The following is a 16,989-nucleotide window of genomic DNA, read 5'->3' on the forward strand; positions in this document are numbered from 1 at the left end:
TTATTTTATTTTATTTTATTTTATTTTATTTTATTTTATTTTATTTTTCAACGCTTATTCATTTTTGAGAGACAGAGACAGAGCATGAGTGGGGAAGGGGCAGAGAGACAGGGAGACACAGAATCCGAAGCAGGCTCCAGGCTCTGAGCTGTCAGCACAGAGCCCGACGTGGGGTTCAAACTCACGAACTGTGAGATCATGACCTAAGCCGAAGTCAGACGCTCAACCGACTGAGCCACCCAGGCGCCCCCAAAAACATCCTTTAATTTTTAATAAGAATGAAAGTTGTTTGGGGGCATCTGGGTGGCGCAGTCGGTTAAGCGTCTGACTTCAGCCAGGTCACGATCTCGCGGTCCGTGAGTTCGAGCCCCGTGTCGGGCTCTGGGCTGATGGCTCAGAGCCTGGAGCCTGTTTCCGATTCTGTGTCTCCCTCTCTCTCTGCCCCTCCCCCGTTCATGCTCTGTCTCACTCTGTCCCAAAAATAAATAAACGTTGAAAAAAAAAATTTTTTTTAATAAAATAAAATAAAATAAAATAATAAAAAAAGAATGAAAGTTGTTTGTATTATCAACAAATAAAGTCCAAGAGCATTTTTTAGATATTGTTTTCCATAGTTGGCTCAGTTTTTGTTACTGTTTTCATATATTTTACAGTGTATCTTCTCAGAAAAAACTTTGATTGATAGTATATTTAGAGCTACTGACCTAGAACAGTCTCCGCTATTGTACATGTCATTCTTTATCACAATTACGTGTTCCCACTTCTGTCTCCCTGGCTGATCAGTGAGCTCTCCCTGAGGGCAAGGATGGGTCTTTGAACTGCCTCCTTCCAGCACAAGTCTGGAACATGGTGGGTGTTTGATAAACATTTGTTAAACAAATGAATAAATGCAATATCTCTTCCTTCCCACCCATCTTTGAGACATCTGCTTAGAGAGTCCTCTCTCGGAAATGAACAGGTGATTGGCTCTTCATTTCCATGAAATGAAAATCAGCCTCTTGAGCATGATATTTAAGAAAACTGTGCACTCTGGCTCACCTCACCTGGCCAGCTCGACTGCCTTCTGTGCAACTATATTCTAGACATACTCTTGTTCCCTCAAATTTCTCTTGTATCTTGACCTTCTACATGTTTGTCTGTTTCTCTGTCTGGAAGCATTTTCTACCCATACCTATCAGTTAAAATCATATTGAATCATCAACACTCTGTTCTCTTTACTCAGAATTAATTGCCTTCTCCTCTGTGTTCTCACTGAACTTTGATTTAATTTCTGTTGTTGCCCTTATTACCCTCTGACATGGATTATATTTGTTTTACATCTATCTTTCTGTCATGTGTGCTTCCTGAAAACAGAATCTCTGATCTTTTATAATCGTCATACCTAAAAGTCTGCCTTATACATTGGAAATATGTAATATTTGTTTAACACACTCTTGCCTCATTCATTCTTTGAGTGAACATTGATTGCATGCCTAGAAGGTATGAGGTGTGGTGACAGGCACTAGATACATAGGTGATATCCCTTTGTGTATAGATGGTATGCCTTGTCCTCACGGTGAAGGACAGTCATAGGAACAACTAAAAAGTTTCTTAAGTATAAAGTCCTTTCGAGCAGTTAGTTCAAGTGGAAGGATAGAAGTGAGAAACAAGTTATCGTTCATTTATTTGAATTTGGATTCAAGAAATATGATAGATACCAGAAGAGCAAAAGTGGCCAGGGGCAGAACTTTCTCTGCAGTGTCCACTGTCTTCAGCTCAACCCTGTTTCCTGCGGGTGTTGGCTCAGCTCCTTGTTGCTGTCTTCCTACTGGTGACTGAAACATTTTGGTATTGAAACACCTAGGTATGTTATGGAATAGCTTTCAAAATCCCCAGCAAATTTTAAGATAAAACATAAGATCGCAAAAAAAAAAAAAAAAAAAAAAAGAAGAAGAAGAAGAAGTGCTTAGAGCTCTGCTCCAGTCCCCTGACCTCTAAGTCCTTGGAGGTGTTTGTTCCTTCTCTGCCATTAAAATGATACTGGAAAATGGCTGTGACTGAAATGAATGAACTCTTTAACTTTTGCTTCTGAATGTTATATATCTCATTTTTCTTATGATTCAGTAGTGTCTTCCTTTAAGAAAATCTATCATAAAAACTTAATAAAATAGGTACATTACAGAAAACTTAAACATGGATTTCCTTGAAAAGTTCTCCAAATATAATGCTTATTTACATACTATTTTCTATGTGACTTGAGTAGTTGAAGTGTGATAAATTTAACACTGAGCATTGTGAGTTTTTTCAAGTTGATGAACAGTCAGAAATGAGGATAAAAATAATTCATGATTATAATATACCAAATAATATTATGATATATGTAAAATGCAACTTACATAGTGAGTTTTAGGCAATAAGTATTACACGGAAAATGTATTTAGTAGGGTTGTTAACCTTGAGAGACGTGCTAAGCCGGTCTCACGGAGAGCTGGTGGACTTAAGTCTTCTGATGGATTTCCTTAGCAGCAGGCTATTTCTCATTTGTCTTAGTGATCAAAAATAGGTATTTCAGGGGTGCCTGGGTGGGTCAGTTGGTGAGGTGTCCGATTCTTGATTTCATCTCAGGTCATGATCTCAGGGTCCTGAGATCCAGCCCCACTTTGGGTTTCACACTGAGTGTGGAGCCTGCTTAAGATTCTCCTTCTCTCCCTCTGCCCCTCCTGCGCGTGCTCTCTCTCTCTCTCTCTCTCTCTCTCTCTCTTTGAATTGCCTCTGGTAAAATATCTTTCGATATTTAATTTCATGCAAGATCTAGTTCATACTGTACCAAAGATGGTACATTATTAGTATGGTGAGTTAGGTTCGCTTAAGTATTTTATGAGTTTAAGCTCATCAGGGGAAGAAATTTCTACCTATTTTGTTCACAGATACTTCAGCATCCAAAGCAATGCCCATGAATAAATGCTGAATACAAATTTATTGAATAAAAGAGTAGATAATATCCTGATATGAAAAGATATTCACATTAATTTTTGACTCTCTCATGCTTTTCTGTTGTGACCCAATTAATGAGACTTTTAAAAACTATAAACTACTCATTACTGTATTTTCTGGTAAAGCTTTACTCAGTGGACACAGTGTTCCCCAGCCTCATGCTCTGGTTTCATCTGTATGTACATCTTTGCCCACTCATTAGTTTTGCATTTAATCTGCATTTTTGTTCTTCTATTCCTTTTTTAGAACTGATTAGAAAATGCATTGTTTAATGTTAGGAGCAAAGGGTAATATAGGACCTGCATACTGTTTTTCTTTTGGGGGCTGGAAAAGAGGAAATGAAGTTCCCACAAAGAAATTAGGTCATCTTGAGTTCCTAAAATTTACCAAGCCAGAAACCTAGCTTTCAGAGGAAAGACAAAAGATCCAGTTTTTAAATATATCATTTTAGTAGATTTATTTTTAAAGATTAGACAACTCACATCTTTCAGATTTTGTTAAGAGATTTGATTATCAGCATGGCTTTGAATATCAGAGGAGTTTCTTTTTAAATAAGTGTTAATACAGTGCTAGGAGATGCGGGGAGGGAAGCAGATTTTGAAAACTAAGCATATTTTGAAATGTTTAGCTTCCATCAGATGACTACTTTGCTGTGGCTATTTTCTACCTGTTGTTCCCAGTAAGAAGCTACCCCTGAAGAGAACAGTGTTGCATCACAGTAGACTTCCTTCCATAAATATTATCCCCCTAATGTCTTCCTTTCTTTTATGGTTTGTTAGGATTTTTTGCATCTGGACACATTAGTGATGAGTGATTGACTGCTAAATAAACTATTTGTCCTCCAAAACAGCTATTTTAAGAGCTGGAGTCTTTTCAGTCACTTTGGCAGAAATAATATTTTGCTTATCTTATTAAAAAGACTTTTCCCTCAAAGCATTCAAAGCACATATAACAATAATATTCTTTCTGTCTCCACTTTATCTTCCTTGCTTTTTACTCTACTCTGCTCCCTCATTTATTCTCTTTTAATTCCCTCTTTAGACACGAGTAATCTTGAGCTTCAAGAGGTGAAGTGATTGACCAACGTCTAAATCTGGACTCAGAGTTAGGCCAGTGGTGGTTTTTAACAAACACTGCAATAATCACAGTTAATTTGTGTCTTCCTTTTTTTGTATTGTATGGTAACACTGCTTATATTAGTGGCCCTTTCTGTTTGACGTCCTTGAGAAGTTTCTCTTCCAACATGGCGGAAATACATTTGCCTTTTACAGGCAAGAGTAAGAAAGGGTGTGTTGCTATTCAAGAGGGAGCCCAGACCGCTTGTACACATTGTTTACAACTTAACGTTTGTTTGCCTCAGCTATGTCTAAGTAGCACTCTGTTTTATTTTTGAAAATTATCAGTGTCCCTTACCTTCATTTCATTGATAGTTAAAATAAACCTTTGGAAATGATATTCTTGATGATGCCATGAACTCTTTTCCACTTGGCAATATCATTCAGCAGCGTTACTTCTCAATGGGTAATGTTATGCTTATCTCTTATTGGCAGAAACTATTTACTTCTATTTTCAGGACCTTCCCTCATTTAGAAATATTTGGCAAATATTTGTTAAGTGTCTCCTATGTGCCATGGTCCAGCTTTCCTTTCCCATATTTGACTTCTATTAATGACTAGTCTATTCCTACAGCCAATTTTATTTAATGAACCATAAAGGTAGAGATAATTTTTGTTAGCTATTTGAAACTGTTATATGTCGTCTTTCTTCTTTCACTCTTACGTTTAACTACTATTGCTTTTCTAAAAGAAAGCTAGCCATAAGCCAGTTTAAACACAGCTTACTAAAATATCATTTTTAAAATAAACATCACTATTTTGAGATCATTTGCTCTTCAGTAAATTAGCAGATATTAGCTTAATGTACCTTTACAAGCAACATTTCAAGAACAGATTGTGCTTGCTCTCCAGAGGCCAATTTTCTTTCCTTATTTTGACAAAAACCTAGTCTTTATACAACTTAATTATTTTTATTGCATGTAGAATGATTTTAAATTACTATCAAGACATTAATAACTCTATTTAAAAAAAAACTTTAAAATTACAGGATTAAGGGGACTCTAAGGTGACTCAGTCAATTAAGCATCTGACTTAGGCTCAGGTCATGATCTCACAGATAGTGGGTTTGAGCCCCGTGTTGGGCACTGTGCTGACAGCTCACAGCCTGGAGCCTACGTCAGATTCTGTGTCTCCCTCTCTCTCTGCACCCCTACCCTGCTCATGCTCTGTCTCTCTCTCAAAAATAAATAAACATTAAAAAAAATTTTTTTAATCACAGAATTAAAAAAAGAATAGAGTTTAGCACCATATTTCTTTGAGTAGCCCCTTTATCTACACAGGCTTTAATTGATAGAAAACTTTAGTTTGCAAGATAGTGAGAAGTGAGAACATTTATGTCAGCGATTAGCTAAACATTCTAATTAATTCAAGCATTACAGATAATAGTTATGTACTGAAAACCGTTTTTTAAATTAAGCCATAGGCTAAGAAAATGTGATTTAGATGTGTTTTAAATTCCCTTCTCTTCTCTATTGTTGAAATTACTAATTCTATTTAAACTTTTATAAGCTTATATTTCAGAGATGTTCTTGAGAGGAACAAATTGTAATAGAATTGAAATTGTAGCAAATAAAAATACTCTCTTAGGGTTATTGCCTATTTGTGTGGAGAACTACTATCTTTTGATCCAAGATGCTCCTAAACACAGAGCAATGATTTTAATCAACTTTTCAGAAAAATAATCATTATATTGGCTTTAAGAGTCAATTCATATGCTGCTTGTGACAATAATGGTTACCTTATCACTTCACTAAGTTGAAACTTATGATATTGTAAGATACCTTGAAAAACAAGCTTTCTCTTATTGTATTAAGTACTATGCAAAGATAGTAGGTTATTTGCCACTCTTACATCACCAGTGAAACTTAACTGACATATAAGCCAATCCATTTTTTAATAGCATATCATTTTACACATTTTACTAACCTCTGCTTTTCCTTTGATGTATATGATGAAAGATCAATAAAAAGAACAGAACAAAACCACCTTTTTCCTATAAATTCCTCTTTCTCACAGACTACTCTACTGAAAGCCATGATTTCCATTTGTGTTTCTTCTCATTTGTAATCCTTTTTAGAAATCATCTGATTTGTGCATGTTCCCTCAAACCTTTGGTTTTTAATTCTAGCACAAAAGTCTTTTGATAAATCTAATTTGGCAAGTTGTATCCTATCAGAATTCAAGTGTTCTAGAACAATTTCATTTGCCTTTTTAAAATTGGAATTCAGCCTGAATTTCCTTCCCACTGACAATGATACAAGAGTTCCTTTTTCCATTTTGGTGCTTGAAGGTGTCATGTTGTTGCCCATTAAATATGTGACAAATGAAGTGAGAAATTCATTATATAGCTATAAAAATCTGTGTGAACACACTCTTTCTCCTCCTCACCCAACCCCCCTTCTGTATTGCGAGAATATTAACAACGAATTTAAGGGAAATTAGTTAAACTGTGTTCTTGTTTGCTTAAAACTCTAAAAATTAATTTTTTAGCAGAAGATAGCATAAAGATATCTTGTAAGACCCAGGAATAGAGAAAATGGACATATGACTAGATATCATTACACTGCATAAGAAACATTGTGTTCATACTAAAAGTGGATAAGCACCAATAAATTGTCACCGTATGTTTTGTTTTCTCTTTTCTTAACATCCTCAAGGCTTTATTTCAAACACATCTGAATTTGAATTTTAGCCAACATTAAAAGTGGTATCCGATTCTTTGTAAAGTGTTAGTGCTTGGGCTATAGGAAGCAGTAGATAATAAGGCAGGTATCAGACCCATGAGAGCCAGAATCATTGGGGTGGGAGCTTGGAATAGAGGTCAGGAAGAGCAATAGACCAGACTCCAGGGAATTAACTCAAGAAGCCACTTGCTGTTTAGTCAAATTAGAGGGAAAAGCCTTTCAAGCTAGGTGCAGATAAGTTAGGTAGTCTAGAAATTATAAATGTCAATAATTGTATTGCCAACATACCTGTTCAAGCCCTGGTATGTGAGGACACTGATGGAGGAGTTACTCACTACAATAAGTCTAAATTCAACTCAGTTGGAGTCCATGATGGATGTAAACAAGGTCTTCCATACTCCCTTGACTAGTCAACTGCAAGTGTACTTCTCAATATGACTGTACTTTCTAATAAACACTTATAAATTAATAAAAAAGATTTCTTATATCTAGTAGAGTCAGCCTTAATCTAACCCAACATTTACTGAAGTGGATTCTATAGTTCCAGATTCTGTGTTTAAAAAAAAAAAAGGGGTCCCTGGTCCAATAAATTTGGAAATCCACATATTATATGTTGTGTTATAAGCCACAGTGTTGACTTTTAACTTTTAGCGTTTTTGTCATTTTATTCATGCATTCATTTATTCAGCGAATATGTATTAAATGCATTCTATGTGCCAGATATCCATTAGGTGCAGGGAACTGGATGAGGGACAGATAGATATGGTCTACCTTCTTAAATCTTACAGTCTATGTAGAAAGATATTAAGATAAGTAATTAGAATATAGTGTGTTAAGGGTTGAAATAGAGGAAATCCAGGGCTCAAAGGGAACATGCAACAGGGTCACCTAACCTGGTCTTTTTAGAAAGGGTCATGGTGGGGATTTCCAAGAAAAACCATCTACACTCAAGACCTGAAGATCAGGTAGAAGTTAGACAGGCAAGAACTTTCAGTCATAACAGCAGAAATAATGATAACAAACTGGTAAGGCTGATGTGTAGTTACACTCTTTATATCTGCCATATGCTGTGCTAGGTACTTTCCAAGTGTTCTGTCATCGATCCTCCTGGGTGGATTGTATTACTTACCCAAGATCAGGTGGCTAATAAGTGATAAGAACTAGAATTTGAATCCTGATTGGTCTGACTCCAATGTCGTCTTTCTACTACCCCACAGCTGCCTGTCAAAGCAATTCACTTATTTTGATTAAATTTGTTTTGCTAAAGCAAAAACTTACTTGAAAGATATCTTAAGTTTGCTTGGTTTGTCATTGTCATATAGTATTTATCAGTTTTTTAAATAAATACACATTTTATAATTTTAATAGATGGTGATAAATGTTAGCATTTGGGGAGAAGTTTCAGAAGCATATTATAACACTAAGGTCTGAAGTTCACATTCCAAGTATGGCCTCACACATAGTAGGTACTCAAAAGAACACAGGTATAACTCCACATATTACTTGATAAGTGATAGAGAAATTTGAAAAGGCAACCTTCAATTCTTATAAAGAAAAGTGCTACTCACATTTTAAAAGTAATTTAATTCTCTATGTGATATGATCAAGATGGCCATAGAATTTTTTATTTTAAAGAGAGCATATATGTAGAGGATGAAGATATAGAATTGATCCCCTTAAATGTGTCTGGACCTACCTATCACCTGCAGCTTATATACACATTTTTGGTAAAAGTAATTCATAGATGATACGAATTTCCTATCTCATCATGTCAGAACGTGTATAACATCAAGAGAGCTCACTATTAATAATTTGAATATTCTGATCTAAAGGAAGGTCTGGCACACTCTAGCAAATAGATTTAAGAAAATGGAATGGATTGTCTTAATCCTAGCAGAAATGTTCAAAAGCCTGTGGTTGCTGGAGGGAGGTAAGACAGTCTGGCTTTTGCACCTGCTGTGGGCAGAATTGGGCCAGAATGTGGAATTCATACACTTGCCTTAATTGGTCATGTCAGGATGCCAGTCATCACCAAAGTCACCATCAAAATTCCTTTCAAATAATATAAATATTATTTCTCTAATGCAAATATATATGTTTTTAATTTCTCCTCCTCACCCTCAGGAGGTGATTTTGAGGAGTGAAATGGTCACAAAGGAAATTACTAGAAAGGAAAGGAGAAGTAAAGAACCTGGATAATCTGTAAACCTGGATTGATTTCCAAACCCTGTAATTCATATTTACATCCACAAAATACTGTTGCTAAATGGAATTTCATTTGTTATTATTCATTTTGAGAAAAGTGGGTGGTGAATAAAAATTTAAAAAAAAAGTCCTCCTGTGCTATATTTTTATTCATGTCTGTTTATTTTCTTACTAACTATAAAATGTTTCGGTTTAACTTCAGGGACACCACAGTACAAACCCTTACTCTTCAGCCTTCTGTTAAAGATGGACTGATTGTATACGAAGACTCACCTTTGGTTAGTAATCCAACTATATGAATATTCTCAACTCTATTTTTCTGGATGATAGTTGTATTTCAGCCTTTGAGAGGATTTGTAAATATCCCATAGATTTCAATGAATTTCAGTCTTAACTGGAAAACACTCATTCATATGTCATTTAGGGAGTAGATATTTAAATACAAATCATTGAGAAAATAAAATGTTTTCTTATTCTGTTCTTTTCTCTTCCAGGTGATTTAGGGAATGATAGAAATCCTCTAATGCTTTCTTTATCATTCCAGAATTAAGGAAAAAAACTTTGCTGTTTTCAAATGTGTAGTGTTTAAAATTAGATAATGCTTCTAGAATTTTTTTAAATGATTTTAATGAATAAAATATTAGCCCAGTGTTTTGGGTAGCTGGAAAGACCCATCCCTCAACTTCTTACATAAGACCCAAAATAATCCTGGCCTGCCAGGCCTGTCCCTCTGTGTAGATAGCCCCTTTGTGGTAATGGCACAAATATGCCAACATAAGAACCTCTCTGGTCCAGAGCTTTTTGAAGTGATTGAAGTCTTTAGAATCTCACTCCTGAATTCTCCCAGGTTGGGTCTGACTTTCCCTGAACAGAGATGTGAAGGCTGGGGTTGGATTAGTGTTTGAAAGCTATATGTTTTCTCCCTCTTTTTTAATTCAGTTCATTTTTACCCTAAAATTAAACAGAAGAACCCTTATCAGTTTTTTTAGAATATGAATATTTGTGGTAGAGGCAATCATCTGTTTCTCAATCTGTAAAATTATTTGTCAAAACTATGTAATGAGGAAAATTTATTATATGGTTCATTAAAAAAATAAGCTTTGGGTTTACATTTAAATTCATTGAGTATTTCCCCCATCTACTCTCTTAAAATGTTTTCTTTTTTTAAGTTTACTTATTTATTTTGAGAGAGAGAGGGAGAAAGCAGGGGAGGGGCACAGAGAGAGAGAGAGAGAGAGAGAGAGAGAGAGAGAGAGAATCCCAAGCAGGCTCTGCACTGTCAGCCTGGAGCCCAGTGCGGGGCTCAGACTCATGACCCATGAGATCATGACCTGAACTGAAATCAGGAGCTAGATGTGTAACCAACTGAACCACCCAGGTGCCCCCCTCTTAAAATGTTTTTAAGAGTTTTTCCTAGCTTTTATTTTTACCTTTCTCTTCATAACGTCACCACTTATTCAGACACCTAAGACCTAGGATTCTTTCTTATTTTTCCTTTCCTTACTTCCCATGTAATTAGTTGCCAAGACTATAGATTATATGTCCAAAAAACTTCAGATCAAGGTGCCTGGTTGGCTCAATGGGTTAAGCATCCAACTCTTGATCTCACCGAAGGTCATGATCTCACGATTCATTAGATCGAGCCCCACATCAGGCTCTGTGAGCCTGCTTGGGATTCTCTCTCTCCCTCTCTTTCTCTCCCCCTCTGCCACTTGTGCCCCCATGTGCACTCTCTCTCTCTCTCAAAATAAATTTTAAAAACTTAAAAGAAGAAAACTCTTCAGATCAATTTAATACTTTTTATTTCCACTTTTCCATGCCTCTTCCCTGAAAACCAGGTCCCTCAAACTACTTTTTTACCAGATTATTATGGCAATCCCCTTTTAGTCTACTCTGCATATCGCTGCAGGATTAAACATCCTAAAGTGTAGTTCCAGCCTCCATTCCTATCATGCCTGAACTCATAAATCTTTACGAATTGATTACTTAATGAGATAAAGTACATATTTGTCACTCTGGTGACAAATTAACAGAGACCTGATCTAACTCTTTCAGACCCTGTTTTCTTTTTTCTTTCTTACATTTAACCTCTGCTTCAGCCAAGATAGACTACTCATATTCCCTCTTCCCTCAATGTGCCTCAGGATTTCTTGAGTTTGACCAGTGATTCCCTTTATATTGAATACCCACCTCTTCACCATCCATTCTGATCTATTGAAATCCCCCACTCCTTTAGAGCCATAACAAATGCAGTGTTCTGATATCCACTCTTGATTGTGATGTCTCAGTCTTCTTAACCTCCAGGGAACTCTAGTTTCTGTATTTGTTTCGCTTGTTTTAAATCTCCCCTACTCTGGGGTGTGAAATGTGGACATAACCAACATAGGAATAATTATGTTGCCAAAGGGGAATAAATTGATTACTGCAGAGTTAACAATTTAGTAACTATGTGAAGCTTTTAGAGGTGATCTATAAATTTTGTTTCCAGCTCTGCTACACATTTTTTTTTGTGATAGTGTATCCATAACTTAAGTAAAACTAGCTACTAGTATAAATCCAAAGCAAGGAGTGAAAAAATTTTAAAGACATTTGCTTTTATTTTTTTTGTTTATGATAAATGTTCTGTCTTTAAAGGTTAAAGCAGTAAAGTTGGGTCATGTTCTGGTGGTAGATGAGGCAGACAAAGCCCCAACAAATGTCACCTGTATTTTAAAAACTCTAGTAGAAAATGGAGAAATGATTCTAGCAGATGGAAGACGCATTGTTGCAAGTGAGTATAAAAAAACTTTCAATATATGCAAATTTCACATCTTTGGTATCAAATCACACACTTAGCTGGCCATTTTTCTACAAGTAACAAACATAAGTTCCATATAACTAAAGTTGTCTGCATTGACAGTCATTTTTAAAAATCAATACATCTGAATCAATCTTTGTCTCACATTTTTATAGTCAGAGAGCATCTGTGAAAATTTTCATAGTAGTTTTAGGTCAAATCAGCTTTATATTTTTCTACTCTGAGAATACTAAGATATAATTTTTTTAATGTTTTTTAACGTTTGTTCATTTTTGAGAGATACAGCGTGAGCAGGGGAGGGGCAGAGAGAGAGAGAGGGAGACACAATCTGAAGCAGGATCCAGGCTCTGAGCTGTCAGCACAGAGCCTGACATGGGGCTCAAATCCACGAACCATGAGATCATGACCTGAGCTGAAGTCGGGCACTTACGTGACTGAGCCACGCAGGCACCCCTAACATATCATCTTTATTATACTCATTTGTCCATGATTTGTGTGTAATTTAATTTCCTTCATCATTATCTGAATTTTTTAAAAAGCTCTAGCATGTTCTATTGCTTATAATGTTAAAATTAATGTTATTATTACTCATTATAATTAGAAAAATTGCCAGGCATTTTATTATATATATATATTTGTCATACATACATGTGAATATGTGTACACACACACACACACACTCCTACCACGGGAAGAAGTTATCCTCTGTTTTGGACTACCTTCTTCCTTTTATTGATTGATTGATTGATTGATTGATTGAATTTTTTCTTGTTAGCAAAAATGTAGATCGATGAATCTCATCAGTCTGTTTAACCTACAAAGAAAAACTGTCTAATGTAATGTCAGAATATTTTCTAGTTTCTAAATTTTTTAATTTTTTTTTACATCTTATTTATTTTAGGGAGAGAGAGAGAGAGAGACCGAGCACAAGTGGGGGAGGGGCAGAGAGAGAGAGGGAGACACAGAATCTGAAGCAGGCTCCAGGCTCTGAGCTGTCAGCACAGAGCCCGATGCAGGGCTTGAACTCACACTGTGAGATCATGACCTAAGCCGGAGTCGGACGCTTAACCGACTGAGCCACCCAGGTGTCCCTTTTCTAGTTTCTAATTTAACTTTTTTGTGTGATGAACATCTATAACTAGTCACTGAAAATATATATAGCTGATAGGGTAATCAAACAAATTGAGACTAATAACTAAAACCTTCAGTATGCAAAGTGAGGATGTAAAGAAAACCCCATTAAAAATGTGCAGGTGCATCACCAGAGGGGTTTTTCTTAGATGTTAGCATTTCAAGATGGCTATTTCTGAGCCTAGGAAACTCAGCACTAATAAAGATATTCTAATATTTCAACTTCACAGTGAATTTGTGGGAGAAATGAGCATTTGAGTTAGACAGCTTGAATACGAACTCCTAGATCATTCAGACTTTCAGGATTAGAATTCTGCCTGACTTTTGGAGTGCCTGGGTGGTTCAGTCTATTGAGCGACCGACTTCAGCTCAGGTCATGATCTCACGGTTTGTGAGTTTGAGCCCCGCGTTGGGGTCTGTGCTGACAGCTGGGAGCCTGGAGCCTACTTCAGATTCTGTGTCTCCCTCTCTCTCTGCCCCTCCCCCACTCATGCTCTGTCTCTCTCGGTATCAGAAATAAACAAACATTTAAAAAAAAAAAATTCTGCCTGACTTTCATAGATGCATTTTGAAAACAGTAAATGGATAACAAGAAAGAATTGCTGAAAATTGTAGTTAAAGAGTAATTATCTCTTGGTAACCCTTTACATTATCCAATACATTTTTGGAGAATAGTCTAGAAGAAAAAGAGTCGTCCTAATTTTTAAACTCAAATTTAATTGTAGACAACATTTTAAACACAAGAGCCCCTGAAGCTCTTCTGAACATGGTTTCATAAAGCATCACTTCTCAGGCTATGTTTTCCATTTTCTTTCCTTTTTAAGTTTTTTTTTTTTTTTTAAATTTTTTTTTTTTAACGTTTATTTATTTTGGGGACAGAGAGAGACAGAGCATGAACGGGGGAGGGTCAGAGAGAGAGGGAGACACAGAATCGGAAACAGGCTCCAGGCTCTGAGCCATCAGCTCAGAGCCTGATGCGGGGCTCAAACTCACGGACCGCGAGATCGTGACCTGGCTGAAGTCGGACGCTCAACCGACTGCGCCACCCAGGCGCCCCTAAGTTTTTATTTTTTATTGTCATTTTCATTTTAATTAACTAACTAATTAAATTTTGCCTGTGACACATACTGTTTTATTTACCACTGCTAAATTAATGGAGATCAAACATTAAGATTGTTGATTGTATTTAGTACATGAATATATGGCATATTTGAAAGATTATATTAAAAAGTAGAAGTGTAGGTTCGTACAGGCTCATCTCAAATAAAACTGCAGGTGCTACATAACTATTCATTTTAAAAGCTGGAATTTAAATAAACCCAGATGACAAGTGTTTCTTCTTAAAATAATCACAATAAAGTTTTTACCATCTGAAATTATTGTCCAGACTAGCAGTTCTATCTGAAATGTACATCAGCCAGGAGAATATCATATTCAGTTTCCTTAAGACAAAGAAAGCTTCAGTCAACTTGAAACTATGTATTTTAGGGGCGCCTGGGTGGCTCAGTGGGTTAAGCATCCGACTTTGGCTCAGGTCATGATCTCTCAGTCTGTGAGTTCAAGCCCCGCGTCGGGCTCTGTGCTGACTGCTGAGAGCCTGGAGCCTGTTTCAGATTCTGTGTCTCCCTCTCTCTCTGACCCTTCCCCGTTCATGCTCTGTCTCTCTCTGTCTCAAAAATAAATAAATGTTAAAAAAAAATTAAAAAAAAAAGAAACTGTATTTTAAGAACTAAGATAGAATCCTTTAATTGGAAATAAATCAACATTGCACGAATGAGCTGACTAGGTGTTCAAGACCTTTATTCTGTGTTAAGTTTCAGGGCACATAGTCTAAACCAGGAATCACTTCCTAGCTGCATGATGGCAGGCTGTTAGCAAAGTGATGCAGCTACTGATTTGATGAAAATAGAAGGATGTTTGGATTATCTTTTGGTTATCCTTTGGATTATCCTTCGTTATAGATTCTTACCTCTTTTTTTTTTTTTTAAGGAATAATGTATCTCAAGCCAAGTTTAAATACTGTAAGATAATATTTGGGCAAGTTTGCTTTTTAGATTTACATTGAATTTACATAAAAATATAAGTTCCTGTAAAATTCAGTATATGCGTAATCAGTGTTCTGTTCTTAAGCAAACTTTCTCAAGGAAGTTTTTTTTTTTCCCCATAACCAAATTGACACAACCAGATTTTTAGGGTTTTTTTTAATTGACTACTTATATTATTTTAAATGCTGTAACGAAATTCTTAAGAATTATTAAATATCAATAAAGACTAAGGAGAAATTATGTTTTTCAGATTCTGCTAATGTCAATGGAAGAGAGAACGTTATTGTGATTCATCCTGAGTTTAGAATGATTGTTCTGGCCAACAGACCTGGATTTCCTTTCTTAGGCAATGATTTCTTCGGCACTTTAGGTAAAATAATAATGATAACAATAACAAAAACAATAGCAATAACAATAATAATATTGTCTTAGTAACAGTATGAGGTGGCTGTCACTGAATGCTACCATGTGCTGTGTCATCATCGCAAACACCTTGTGAGAGTATGTGTTATCTCCTTTTTAGAGAAGGAGAATATCAGATATTCAGAGAGTCACCTTTTCTGGAGTCACTTACACAATGAATATGAGAATTGGGCTTTATATCTAAGTGTCTGATTCCAGAGCCTGTTTGCTCAAACAGTTATACTATGTTTGTTGCTTGGGGTCTCTTAGAATAAAACACAAAATCAGAAATGATTTTCAGTGTTTGGTTTTTGTCAAATCCCCGTAAGTACGAAAGAGTTTGAGACCAGCTCTGAGGAGACTGATTAACACGGATCAGAGAGGCCCTGAGACAGACTTCCATCAACAAGAGCCTTTAAGAAGGAATTCACTTCTCTATGGCAAGTAGGTGATTCTAGATACCAGTAATTTTCATACTCAACATGGAGCAGGCTCAGTAGGATTTTTGATCTAGCAATTCTGTATCAGTGAATTTTTTCAAGAGAATTCACCCATGCAATGATTGAAATACAAAGATAGGCAATATGACATTGTTTATGGTAGCAAAACAATGGAAACAACCCAAATGTCCATCCAAATGGGACTGGATAAAGAAACTCTGTGCTGTCTACACACTAAGGTGCTATGCAGCAGTTAAAAAAAGAATGGGGTAAGTTTACCTATGCTGATCAAAAAAAAAAAAAATCTTTAAAATATATTAAGTGAAATAATAAGTCAGAAGAGTAGTCTACCATTTGAATTAGTTAAAAAACCAAAAGGCAAGAGGGATATGTATATATGAATATGCTTGTACCTGTGTAGAATTTATACAGAAGAGCATTCAATATGTCTCCCACATCCTCTTATCTCCATGACTTCATGTCGGTTCTATTCTATGATGCTCTTCCCATCACTCATTCTTTTTCAGCCATTCTGTTCTCCTGTGTCTTCCTTGAACATATGAAGTATGCTTGCCTTAGGGTCTTCACTTTAGCTGTACCCTCTGCCTGAAGTGCTCTTTCCCCACCAATAGCTGCATTTGCTCAGATGTTACCTTCTCCACAAGGACTACCTGACTCACCTCCACCATCATTACCATTTCTGATATCCTATAGTATGACTTTTTTCTTCTCTGAAACAAATGGTTTCTAATATTTATACTTCCTGTTCATTGCCAGAACATAAACTTCATGAGGACAGGAACTTTTGTGTTTTTGATCACTGATGTATATAAAATACCTAGAGTAGTACTTGGCTCATGGAAGATACTTAATAATTACTTGATGAAAAAATAATAATTACTTGATGAATGAATGAATGAATGAGTGGTTAATTATCATTTTACATTCATGTTACATTTGATCTTCAGCAAAAAAATATACTTTGTGTTTGTTTGAACAGGTTTAGTCTATGAGCTACAAGCTTGAAGTTATCATGGCTTGTGTTTTATTCAGTTACTTTTATAAATATGTAATAATGATAAATTATGATTTGAATGATTTTTGAGAACTAGAAGGTTCTTTCTAAAATGAACATATTGGGGAACCTGGGTGGCTTAATCAGTTAAGCACCTGGGTGGGGAACCTGGGTGGCTTAAT

At 36.0% G+C, this 16,989-nt stretch overlaps 1 protein-coding gene across 2 annotated transcripts in view; it reads left to right on the plus strand.

The window, feature by feature from the left end:
* VWA8 (von Willebrand factor A domain containing 8) overlaps positions 1-16,989 on the plus strand; it is a 369,166-nt gene that overhangs the window by 206,708 nt on the left and 145,469 nt on the right. For both annotated transcript variants that reach the window (XM_040448547.1, XM_040448546.1), the window contains exons 22-24: positions 9,180-9,255; positions 11,612-11,747; positions 15,201-15,320. In XM_040448547.1, coding sequence (XP_040304481.1) covers positions 9,180-9,255; positions 11,612-11,747; positions 15,201-15,320 — 332 coding nt within the window. The remainder of the gene's footprint in view (positions 1-9,179; positions 9,256-11,611; positions 11,748-15,200; positions 15,321-16,989) is intronic.

The sequence above is a fragment of the Herpailurus yagouaroundi genome, unplaced genomic scaffold, assembly GCF_014898765.1.
Source record: "Herpailurus yagouaroundi ecotype Mexico unplaced genomic scaffold, PumYag 197, whole genome shotgun sequence".
Classification (NCBI taxonomy): domain Eukaryota; kingdom Metazoa; phylum Chordata; class Mammalia; order Carnivora; family Felidae; genus Herpailurus; species Herpailurus yagouaroundi.